General features: G+C 37.5%; 1 protein-coding gene across 1 annotated transcript; it reads right to left on the bottom strand.

The window, feature by feature from the left end:
* Nucleotides 1-3,408: 3,408 nt before the first annotated feature.
* LOC128318407 (E3 ubiquitin-protein ligase TRIM35-like) lies at nucleotides 3,409-10,829 on the bottom strand. Its single transcript, XM_053234348.1, has 7 exons — nucleotides 10,194-10,829; nucleotides 9,625-9,720; nucleotides 9,302-9,532; nucleotides 9,151-9,173; nucleotides 8,946-9,064; nucleotides 3,676-7,070; nucleotides 3,409-3,471 (listed from the first exon to the last, which is right to left on the bottom strand). Exons 1-6 carry the CDS (start codon nucleotides 10,590-10,592, stop codon nucleotides 6,526-6,528), a joined length of 1,413 nt encoding a protein of 470 aa, XP_053090323.1. The 5' UTR covers nucleotides 10,593-10,829; the 3' UTR covers nucleotides 3,409-3,471; nucleotides 3,676-6,525.
* Between the last annotated feature and the right edge of the window lie 1,056 nt (nucleotides 10,830-11,885).

Genomic DNA, 11,885 nt, shown 5'->3' with positions numbered 1-11,885 from the left:
GACTCTTGATGTGTTGGATGAGACTCTTGCAGAGGTGTGGTGGATGAGACTCAGAGTTTCCTTTGTGTCAGGGGGTTTTAACCCTTTGCAGTTGGGCTGACCCCAAAGTGTTTGCTCCAATCAGCAGGATCTTCGGGCAGGGTGTAAACTGTATTTTCCTTCTCTGACACTAATTAACATTCTGGTCTCTGAGTTATGTGCTTTGCAAACTTTGCACAAGGTTAGGTTAGAACTTTGGTAAGGAATTTGGTAACATGCACGTAATACATTGTACTCAACTTCACGTTATACCAACCCTTAGGAAATTCAATAGTGATCACACACATACCAAACATGACATACCTGGTGTTATTGATACACACACGAACACTATGATCCCTGTTAAATGATCAAAAAGCATCATAATGACCTGGTGGCTGTAAGCATGACACACATACGGAATGACATTAAAAGAGGCAACAAGTTTCCAAACTATGGTGCATCATCTTAAAAGTCATTGTCCTTACAAGAGATGTAAAATAGTCTTATGCAGTCTGTTACGGCTGGGTTCTGTGGAATGTGTGAAGGGTGGTAAACTTTGTGTTTCTGGGGAGAACAAAGGTCTCATTCCATGAGGGTTCCTTGCCTGTTCGCTTCAGATCCTACACAACATACACTAGTGTAGAGAAGTACATTCACATCATTATAGGGAAACCCCATTGTTATCATCGAGAGTTTTATATCATAAGGAATATGTTAAACAGCAAATGTACTGAAACAGCCCCTTCCTTCTTACACCTCAACAAAACAGAACAAAATATTATTTTGGTGCTAATTCAATATTAAAATAAAAACTGCTAGGCTACAATGCCAATAATGCATGGAACTAAAAACCAACTCATCTTATTTTCAGCATTGACAGTACAGGTCAATATCAAATTAAACTAACAGACCTATAAACATACAATGAGAATGTGCATATTGTTGCTATAAGAAGTGCTATCAGCGACAGTCAATACAACAGTTCTATTTGGTTCGATTCATTTTAAGGAAAGCACTTCATGCCAATGTGACCCTTGCTTTATTGCGCTGACCTCAAGTGAGGTCACCTGTGACACTGAAAACCCTGCTGGCATAGCCAACAGGTCTAAAGCAAAAGGATTCAACCTGTGATAAAAAGTGTCACTTTTTGCCAACCAAAAGTCTATTCCTGTTTCTTCAGTGATGGGTTGCTGTGAAGGCTCTTTCTTATACTTTCTGATCTGCTCCCTCATGCTGGTCATTGAGGTCTTCTGTCTAGGCCTTCTACGGCATTTTGAAAGAAACCGAAAGACTGGCAGCTTTGATGAGGGTACATCTTCTGGTTCCTCAGGATTTTCCTCTTCTGCAACATCTTCAGACTGATCCTCATCTTGTGTGTGTAGCAGAGTGGATTTTTTTTATCACATACTCCTCTGCATGTTTAAGAAGTTCCTCAATATTGTCATCAGCCACATCAACTAGAGTTTCACAGACAGTAGGGTTGACAAAACAGGCAGCTGCTGCAAGTGGTGAAAACTTTTCATTAATTGGATCCAAGAGCCAAGCAAAACGCTGGTTAATAATAATAAATTATGCCTAAAAACACTGAGCACAGCTTTTGCATTTAGAAATAACACACATAAATCTGGGATTATGTTAAATGTGGGGCTGCATTCAATGATCTTTGTATTGCCTTGTTAAACAAGATTGATTTACGAACGTGCCACGAACTGACAGAGCTGCGCCTGCGCACATACGGCGCTGTACTGTCATGCCAAAGAGGGAGATCAGTGAACGACAAATATGAGTCATTGCATTAAGTGAACGAGATCGTTTAGGTCTACCTAAAACTTAAAAAGGCAGATTCGTTCACAAACGTAACATCACTATCTTACATTAAATAAAAATGAACATTTTTTTCAAACGTGCACTCTTCATTTTGTTACACAACCGATTCAGTTTGGGGACAGCAACAAATACCATTTATTATCTTTAGCATGTCAGTCACTTTTAATGTACGATCTAACGGAGTCACTTCTCTAGTTAGTACAGGTCAGTGAGAGGCTGTACTGTTTCAGTTATGCAGAAGCACACCGACTCAGATAAGCGGACAAAATAGCATTAGCAAAAATGTCATGCTTACCTTTGCGTGAATTTCAGGATGATTCCCTCCCAGATGTCGCTTTAGATTTGTTGTGTTTTCACCAGCGATTTCCGCTCCACACGGTTTACACAAGGTCGTGTTTGTCTTGACATCAAACGTGAAATTGACCCATACATCTTCTCTTCTTTTTCTCCCAGCTGTTGCCATTTCATTATAGTTTAAATCCGACAGACACCCAATGTATGCAAGATGATATCTGTACTCGCATCCCGCGTCGCCAGGTGGATCACTACGTTACTTTTCAGATGTGCGTGTGAGTCTTACCGCACCACGCACCAAGATTAATTCTGACTGGATCTTTCCCAAAAACGTCCCTCACTCACATTTTCGTCTCGTTTTTATGAGTTAACGAAAATGTTAATATATTTTAATATATTTTAATCACAGTTTTCGTCATCATCACTTAATTTTTATTTAGTTATCGTCTCGTTTTCGTCAGTGAAAACTTGTCGTTGACGAAAATTATAACGAAAATATTTCGTCAAAGAAATTAACACTGCTTTAAACCAGTTAAGTTTTTTCAATCGTGAAACTTTAAACTTAAGAAAAAAAATAAAAGTTTCCATTGGAAAGAAAGGAGAAAATGGAGTTCATTCAACGCTACTAGTGAGGACATTGATATTTACACGTGTGTGTGCATGTGTTTGTGTTAGATTAGTTTCTTTGTCTTTATAATAGCTTAATAATAGAATAGTTTAATAAAGTCTCTTCACCCACATCACCGCTGTGATATTCTACCACACACGTTTCAGCTCTGTTCATTTAAATCCTATAGTTATAGTACCTGTACTGTGTGACTTGATCACGCTCACGTTACATAATTTAATCTTGTAAATAGAAATTTGTTTAAATTAGGTTTAGTATAAGTAATGAAATCACGTTTATGATGAGAAACGTAAAACTTTTATGTAAACTATGTCTAATATTTTTTCTTAAATCTACCGACCACACAGTCCATTTGTTCAGTGTGCTGCTTGTTGTGAAACGGTTCAGAGAGGTTCAGAGATCCGCTGGCCAAGCACAAGCAGATCATGGGCTTCAGGACAAGAAACAGTTTGTTTGGAAAAAAGAGCATATGCTGTATACAGTATAAATGTCCTAGCAGAACTACTGTGTCTACTAGCAAGCCGTGTTTGTTCAAATGAAACATGACTGCCCCTTACTGGTCTTGTCTTTCCTGCGCCCGCAGCATGCGCGTGATCCTGCGTGATACCGCATGAAATCGCAGGATCCCTTTTCCTTTCACGCACATTCTCAATGGCCACATCTGTATGTGACTCGGTCCCGAGAGTCACTAGAGCTTAATTCTGGAAAAAACAGCCCCAAACCTTTTAAAGTTATTCTCTAACTACATATTAGCGTGAGTCTGCAACGATCACATCAGGTAAAGAGCCAGCTTAATAACTGCAGCAGTAAAAGCAGTCAGTCTGTGTAAAGATATCTAAATCCTCTCTAGGTGTGATTAGGTCACGATTTTAACGATCAGGTTAAAAGAGATGTAGCCAACAGACCTGTGAATGAATCAGGGATTATTTCTCCACTGATGTGAGTGCAGACAGAAATCAGTCCAGTGAAGCCCCTTCAAACACAGAGGCTGATGTGAATGATGACCAGGGCTTTGCAGGCATATACACACACCTGGATTTATTTGGTTTTGTTCTGCTGTTTTGGTCTAAAAAAAAAAAAGAGAGATTATTTAACAGCATTGAATTTTAAAACCTCTGCAGAAACACAGTAATGTTATCACCAGAAAAAGTTGTCAACTGCTTACACTATAGTTGTGCTCTGTTTTACTGATTGTATGAATCTCTCTATTTATTTTTAAGCGACTGATAAAGCTATAGATATCATATCTTATTGCATGTTGTGGCTTCAAATCAGTTAGTGCACTTGATAGCTTTAATATAATTTATTTTCCTTTAGCAATTCCAACAGTTTAATGACATTTTCTTAAAGACATTTAACAACAACTAATTTGTGAAACACTGCCACTTAGATGATTTTTAGCTAGCTAATTCGCGGATAGCCCTTTTGTGCACATAGTGAACATAATCGCAAGATATTTGCAATTTTTCATTGAAAAACATTTTACTTTATGTGTGTATGAGAAATAAAAGTTGCTCAAATCATTGTAGGTCTTCAAAGCTTAGAATGTGTTTTTTGCTTATAAACTAATGTGCTGCTCAGAGCTCTAAAATGTTTGTATGTAAAGTCTGTTGGCACAAGAGCAGTACAATCTTGGATTGTGCACAGCACATGAAATTGTGCGGAAATGTTCCTAATTGTGGCGTGCCTGATTGCCCACATACATACAAAAAGCTAGGACATTATAGTCTCACATATACAGAGAGCACAGGCTTAATCACAGATCTGTCAGGGAGGCCCAGAATCCACTTTGGGATACTACATTAAAATGCCAGGTTGACTGCTGTCATGTATAATGTGGGCACTTAAAACAGTGCTTGTCTCATTAGACTATTTTAAAGGCGATTATAACACATAATGAGCACATCTTCATGAGTTCTTAACATTTGCATTATGGAAATTACATCCTATGCTTTCACTTTACTTAAAGCCATCAGTGACACATTTATGAAGGTCAGTAATTGTATTACCACTCAGAATAAATATTTCTAAGGCAGCACAACACATCTATCAACAACAGTATAAAATAATTCACTTATTGGGTATTGAAATAAATCTGCATTACTAATAAATCATTATGAGTGTGGTACCCACAGAAAGTGTGTACACGATTTTAAAACATATTTTAAAATGGGAAGATCGTGTATAGGGGCCGTCTCCATAGCAACTCCTAACACAAACAGAGGAGCTGGCAGAGAGCAGACGCGATTCCCGTTTCTCTTCTTTGTTTCCTGTATTTACAGTAATCTGTCCACGGGTCTCCGGAGGTGGGACCTGCAACATAACTATAATAGAATAACATTATAATAATGCAGCCTGCATCTTTATAAATACATTCATGGAACCATAAGACTGACTAATTAATACGTCTAAATCAGTGTATAATGCATTATGAGTATGGGCATTGAAAAAGAAAGTGTATCACTTAAGTAATTATAACAATAATATAAATGTAACTATAACTTATTATAATGAAGTATAGGGCTTGATGTGTCTTTATAAATGTAGTTATAGAACAGTAATACTTGCTTATAAATGATTATACATGGGCTATAATTCATTATGAGCATGGGCTCCATAGAAAGTGTTAACAAAAGTTGTTTATTTCTCCAGTGGATTCTCCTGCAAAAATGACCAGCATGCCAAAATATTTGTTGTGTTTTATTTCCATGTTTAAGTTCTTTAATATTCTCCCAGTGTGACTAGTCCTGTTATATATGAGACCATAATGAGGCTACTGATAGATATAATAGTGGGAATAAGAGCTTAAAACTAGCTTAAACCTGACTCAGAAGGAGACAATAACACACAATCTTGGTGAATATTGTTTAAGAACGAGAACAAAATAAACATAAATCTCTACAATTGGCCTAAATATAAAAATGGCTAATACACAGTCAGACTATAACAATAATTCTCACTTGTGTTTAACTGTCACTCTTAGCATCTATTTCGACCGAACATCAAGATGCTCCAGTATCTCCACATCACCCAGTTTCTCTCAGTGATCACACCAGTTAATGGATGAACAAGCTCGGTAGCTAAGGGAGATACGCTCATGAATATTAATGAGCCTATTACTGCCATCTTATGTTTTGGAAATTTGTAAAGAATAAATCCATCTGATCTTTGCAAAACCACAAACTGCTGGTGGAGGGAAACTTAGAGCTTGAATTCTCCTCCACTGCACAGTTTCACACACAACACACACAGCCAGCTAAACATTTCACCCAGGATTAACAGCACAGCACTAACAAGTACAAATACAGTAACGACACGAGCTTTCAAAGTCTCAGTTTATTAAAAATGATTTAAAATACATCTTTAAAATTAAATCTATTTCAGATTTCAAATTCTACATTTAAACACACGTTTATGATTTTAATTTCATCCTGTGGTTTGTTTGTTTGTAGAAGCCCTGAACTGAAAGTTGTGGGAAAAAGATGGAGTTAGTCATTTAATAAACAGGAATTTCAAGATGTATCAGTATTTTGAGATATTATATTTTTTAGTACTCAGAATAAGATATTCTATCAATATTTCCAGTTTTCACATTATATTGATTTAACTGACGAGTCGAAATAACGTCATAGCTCTTCAAAAATCATTTTACAATGAACTGTTCAGTGCTTCTGTAAAAACAAACTTTCACAAAGAATATAAATCTTTTAATCTGCAATATTTCATTAATGAACTGGAATAAAACAATATCAGCTCTAACTGATCTGATTCACTCTTACAGAGCACTGAAGTGGGAGGATCTTTAGAGGAGATTCTTTACCAATAACACGTAGATATGGCAGTAATTTGTCAGTAAATGTGTGTGTGAAAGTGTGTATGTGTGTGTTAGTGAGAGGGTCGGAGAATGACAGCTTTCCTCTGTCCCAGTCCAGCTGCACTCTGATCCTCTGGAGTTTCTGTGCTACTGAGAGGAGAGTCTCTGGCTGTGGTGTAGAACCTGCTCTATATTTACCACAATAATTCACCACACACCAGATTCCACTTCTGGAGAATACATTTCCCTTCCTCTGAGCAGATTCTGTCATCACACCCACATCCCAGACTGTACAGTCTCCAACTTCAACATCCCAGCAGTGTGTCCCTGAGTTAAAGCCCTCAGAGCCCAGGATGCACCAATATTCATCAAATCTCTCTGGATTATCAGGAAGTTTCTGTTCCTCATCACTGAATCTCACACTGGTCAGATCATCAGATACAATGAGTTCAGGAGGAACAGTGTTGGGGTCCAGAGTTACAGGTGCTGAAAACACACACACGCACAGTGTCACTGTACATGCTTTTCCATTTCATTAGCTTCCCTTTTTACATTTCATTTCAATGGAGCTAAGCTAACTTAAACATTACATTAGCATGGAACTAGCTAACATTTGCCTAAACCAAAGAAATGATAACTGTAATTACAAAATTAATTAATAAACATATTTAACATGCCGTATGCCCTTTTCGGGGTGTGTTTAAATTAGAAATGTAAACAGTCTTTATCTTTAACAATTGTAACTCTAAAACTTTTGTAAGCTGCTCCAACACTCCATGTTTTCACTCGGCATTCACTAAATTCCAGTGGTTTCATTACCACGACATAAAATGGGCGTTTCTGTCGGTGTTGGGTAAACGCCCCCTTTCCAAAAAAAATAAATAAATACGAGGTCACAGATCATGCGCAGAATACTGTTTTTTTGCGTGGGCATTTCCAATCCCAGGATCAGCTCAGATGGATAATGAAGGAGAAAAGCATACCTGCGATGGATAAAGGACAAAACAGTCATACAGGTTATTTATGTTTTATAATCTTACATTTAAATGATTTTCAAAAACAAACAACCAGAAGAAATGCGCAGTAACCTTCAATAGCGTAATTACGTTTTTCTGTAAGTTGTAGCCAGTCTCCTTACGAAAATTAACCATGATTTTTCAACAACAACAACAACAAAAACCTGTAAATATGCAGACTTCCTTTCTCAAGGAAAGCCACTCACTTTCAGACAGGTACATGATCAAGCAACAGTATTTATGTTAACACCATTAATTCTCAAACATTTTATTATGCTCTTCATCTCTGAGTCATCTCTGTTTCTCTGTAGTGTGACATTCCACTGTTCAGGAAAGTGATGGTTTGGGAGATTATACATGAGAAGATCCTGTAAGCCTTGAATAAAACAGTTCTTCAAACATCTTCATGTCATGTTCTTTCTGTGTAAATTCAATTTAGTATGGAATTATGGATAATTATAAGGTTGTTTTTTTTACAGACAAGAGCTGTGGAAAATATACTGAGATTAATAAAAAACTGGTCTAACTGCAGATTTGACTTGTGTGATAGGACACATGATAGAATTGATGTGAAGTCAGTAAGCTTATTAAAGTGAAATAGGTATTCCATAACTGAATAGTATATTGTGAACATGGAATGATCAGGACAGGTATCTGAAGTTATAACAGTATGAATGTAATCTGACATGAAACCCCTGCGATCAGGACAGGTATCTGAAGTTATAACAGTATGAATGTAATCTGACATAAAACCCCTGCGATCAGGACAGGTATCTGACGTTACTGTGTATATAAATGAATTTGACACGAAACCCCTGCGATCAGAAGAGGTATTTGAAGTAAGTGGCTTTTCCCAAACTGCGCATGATCTGTGACCTATGCAGATTCTCAGATATAGGCCACGCCTGCCTGATTCGATTACGCTGTTCTGATACCCCTGGAAAAAAGTGAATCCAGTTTTCACTCAGTCCCTCAAAGCTTCAAACTCTGAACAGTCTGATGGCAAGAGAAGCCTTTCAAAATAAAAGTTCTGTTATATTACATGACTTCAAAATAAAAAATTATTTCAAAATAGAAGATTCATAACATTACATGAGTTTCAAATGGAAGGTGAACACACCTATAATAATAATAATAATAATAATAATAATAGTAATAGTAATAATAATTCAAAAACATTACACAAATGAAACATATCACTATAAAGACCACTTTAGTGTAATTAACAAAGATAGAAAAACAGTAGGAAAAAAGAACATAAGTTTTTTTTATGTTTAATAAACACACACAAACACACACTTAAAGAAGGAAAGAAAGAAAGAAAGAAAGAAAGAAAGAGTCTTACTGTATTGGACAGCGTCCTGCATCTTCTCCCAGACTCTGAACTTCAGGTTGGACAGATGTTTTGCCACATTGATCAGTGCTCCTGAAAGCTCCTCTGGATGCTGCAGTGTGCACTGGGCTCTGCAAAAACATTCAGGAGTCAGTGTTGCTGTGGGTTTGGATTCAGAAACACAGAGAACGAGAGAGACAGGAACCACATCACTCACCTTTTAACTGTGGCCTTGTAGTTCTGTAAAACAACAAATAAAATATCAGTGGATATGATTTACATTTTTACACGACTGAAATGTGATGTTTCTGATGATGGAAAGAAGTTTTACTTTCTCACAGTATAAATAGTGACTAAATGATCCTCACTTGTAAGAACAAGACGTCTTCAGCTCTCATCTCCTCTTCTATGGCTCTGATTGAGACTGAAAGAGATGATATGTCTCTGCTCAGCTTCTCAATCTTCTCCTTCATCATCTGACTCTTCTGCTCCTCTTCCTCTCTCAGTGCAGCGATCCTGGCTGCCTCTTCATCTCGTAGAAACTGGTGAAGCTTCTCAAACACCTCCTTAATCTGCCGCTCTGTGTGTTGGGCCTGAATCTGCAGTGAAGACGAAATTAAATGAAATATACCTGATTATGCAATGATGTAAAATATGATTATAATGTCAAACCCATGTTATTGATTCTAACCTTTATATGTTCTGCAGTCTGACTCCAGTTCAGTTTACAGTCTTTAAAGATCTTCAGTTTCTCCTGTAGGGGCTTCAGTGCAGTTTTCAGCTCCTCCTGAAACAGATCAACACACTGCATGGAGACTCTGTGTTTCAGCTCTTACTTTACACACCATTAACTCAGATCACTGTTCACTAAGAGGATTTAACTGTAGAATGTTCAATATGTGTTTTTAAAGAACACAAGACAGTAATAGCTAAATCCTCTTTCACAAACATTCAGAAGAGCTTTTAAAATAGACCAAGTGCAGAAGAAAATAATGAAAAGATTAGACTTATAGGATCTGGGTTTATTGGTGTACACTGCTTTAGTCTAACATGGAAGATCTGTTCTTGTTTATGTAAGTGACACTTGGTGAAAATCCAAATACGAAGGAATGGCAGACTTACATTTAGTAGTTATATGAATAAACTGATCACAAAGCAAATTTAATATTGAACCTATAGATACCGTTAGGTAGAATAAACTTCTTTTATTTATTTATTTTTTTAAAGTGACACATGACCTCACAGATACATTTTATTTACCTTACAGTCTGTTACTGCCTCGTCAATGGGACAGAATTTGTGGTTGGTGTGTTTTCTTGAAGTTTGACACACCACACACACCGGCTGTTGATCGTCCAGACAGAAGAGTTTGAGTTCCTCACTGTGCAGACTGCAGACTGTTTCAGACACTGATGAAGATCTCTGACTTCTCTCCTGTAAGAAAGTCTCACACAGGTTCTTTAAGGCCAGGTTTATGGGAGGTTCATCCATAGACGACTTCCTCCTACAAACAGGACATTCTCTGGATCCTTTGGTCTCCCAGAACTGCTGCAAACACACTTTACACACACTGTGACTGCAGCGCAGAAGAACAGGGTCCTTGAAGATTTCACAGCACACAGGACAGGAGAAATCCTCCTCTGAAAACTTAGATGCCATTTTATTTTGCTGTTGTTGTTTTTCTCTCTAGTCCAAGAGTTCAGAGTTCACTTTCACTCTGATAAAAACTAATCACACCCTGATTTCAGGTTTCTTTCAAGTTAAACAGATGACTTTGTAGTTCCAGTTAGTAATCACCTCCTTTCACAGTGCTGAAAATGAGAGTCAGATTTCTCCATAAACCAAGAATAAAACTAAACTCCCCAGAGCAGAAGACTGCAGGCTGTTTATGAAGGACTGCAGTCATCTCAGACTCAGCACTTCCTTAGTAGGAGGAGTTTTACAGAGACACTTTATGACCTGTTACAGTCATCATTTATATGCAGAAACCGCAGATATCACTTACTTATGTTTAAGCACTGACTATAAATTAACTAAATGTAATTTTGGTACAAATTTATCCAGTGATGAATTTCATTCTTCTGTACTGAGAATAATGATTTAATTCCTGGAATCTGTTAAAGTCACAGTTTAAGACACAAGACCCAGAATGCTCTAATTCCCAGTGGGATGAACTGGATCTCAGTCAGTGCTGTGTTTGTGTGTCTAGAGAAGCTGGCACGGAAATTTCAGCTCCGCCGAGATCGCATTATTGTTAGCGTATTAGTTGCAGTGAACCTGCCTCTTAAAGTTTTATCTCACTTAACAAACTGAGTTTTAAGCGCCATGCCTTAAAGCGGACTACAAGTGGTGTTTATTTGCGTAGCGTTGGAATACACCGACATTTCTTATAAAAGTGCTTAAACTGTGTGCTTCAAGCAGTGCGCTAGCGCACTACTGTCTGTGTTGGTTGTCACAGCAACGATCAGACCTGGAAGTCCTAGGATACTCTTCCGGTTCAACTCTGAACATTTGCAGTCTGCCAATGCCATATTGTAAACAAACTCTCAGGTGTAGCTAAGCTAACCCGAAGCAGTAGTGTTTAAATTGAGGTCTATGCTAAAAACCCTTAGCCTCAAAGGTTAGCGGTTAGCGATTAGCATGTAGTGGCTTGCAGCAATTGAATACAGTTAGTGTTTTGGGCAACGTTAATTTCCCCCCTTGTTCCACTAGAAGGAAAATACTTACCCACAACTACTTATTGTGTAAAATTTTAATTTAATCAAGCTATTAAATTTAACTGAACACACATGGGAGTGTAGACACTTCCCCATCAAGTTAAAGTCACACAATAATTGTTTAACCTTTAAAGCATTTTGAAACCCTTGTGTCCTTGCTTGGCAAGTTCCACTTTGATAAGAACGAAAGACTCCACCCCACAGGTCATTCTCCCTCAGTCAGACCACAAGTCAT

Source organism: Pangasianodon hypophthalmus, chromosome 5, assembly GCF_027358585.1.
Source record: "Pangasianodon hypophthalmus isolate fPanHyp1 chromosome 5, fPanHyp1.pri, whole genome shotgun sequence".
NCBI classification, from domain to species: domain Eukaryota; kingdom Metazoa; phylum Chordata; class Actinopteri; order Siluriformes; family Pangasiidae; genus Pangasianodon; species Pangasianodon hypophthalmus.
Note: the sequence above shows the minus strand (reverse complement) of the source record. Positions and strands in the feature narration are given on the sequence as shown.

What these genes read in the sequence shown, in the direction of transcription:
- LOC128318407 (XM_053234348.1), bottom strand. Translation starts at nt 10,592, where the DNA reads ATGGCATCTAAGTTTTCAGAGGAGGATTTCTCCTGTCCTGTGTGCTGT. An exon ending in AGGCAGTAACAGACTGTAAG is followed by an intron (nt 9,721 to 10,193) that starts GTAAATAAAATG and finishes GATCTGTTTCAG; the next exon opens with GAGGAGCTGAAAACTGCACT. An exon ending in AGACTGCAGAACATATAAAG is followed by an intron (nt 9,533 to 9,624) that starts GTTAGAATCAAT and finishes TCTTCACTGCAG; the next exon opens with ATTCAGGCCCAACACACAGA.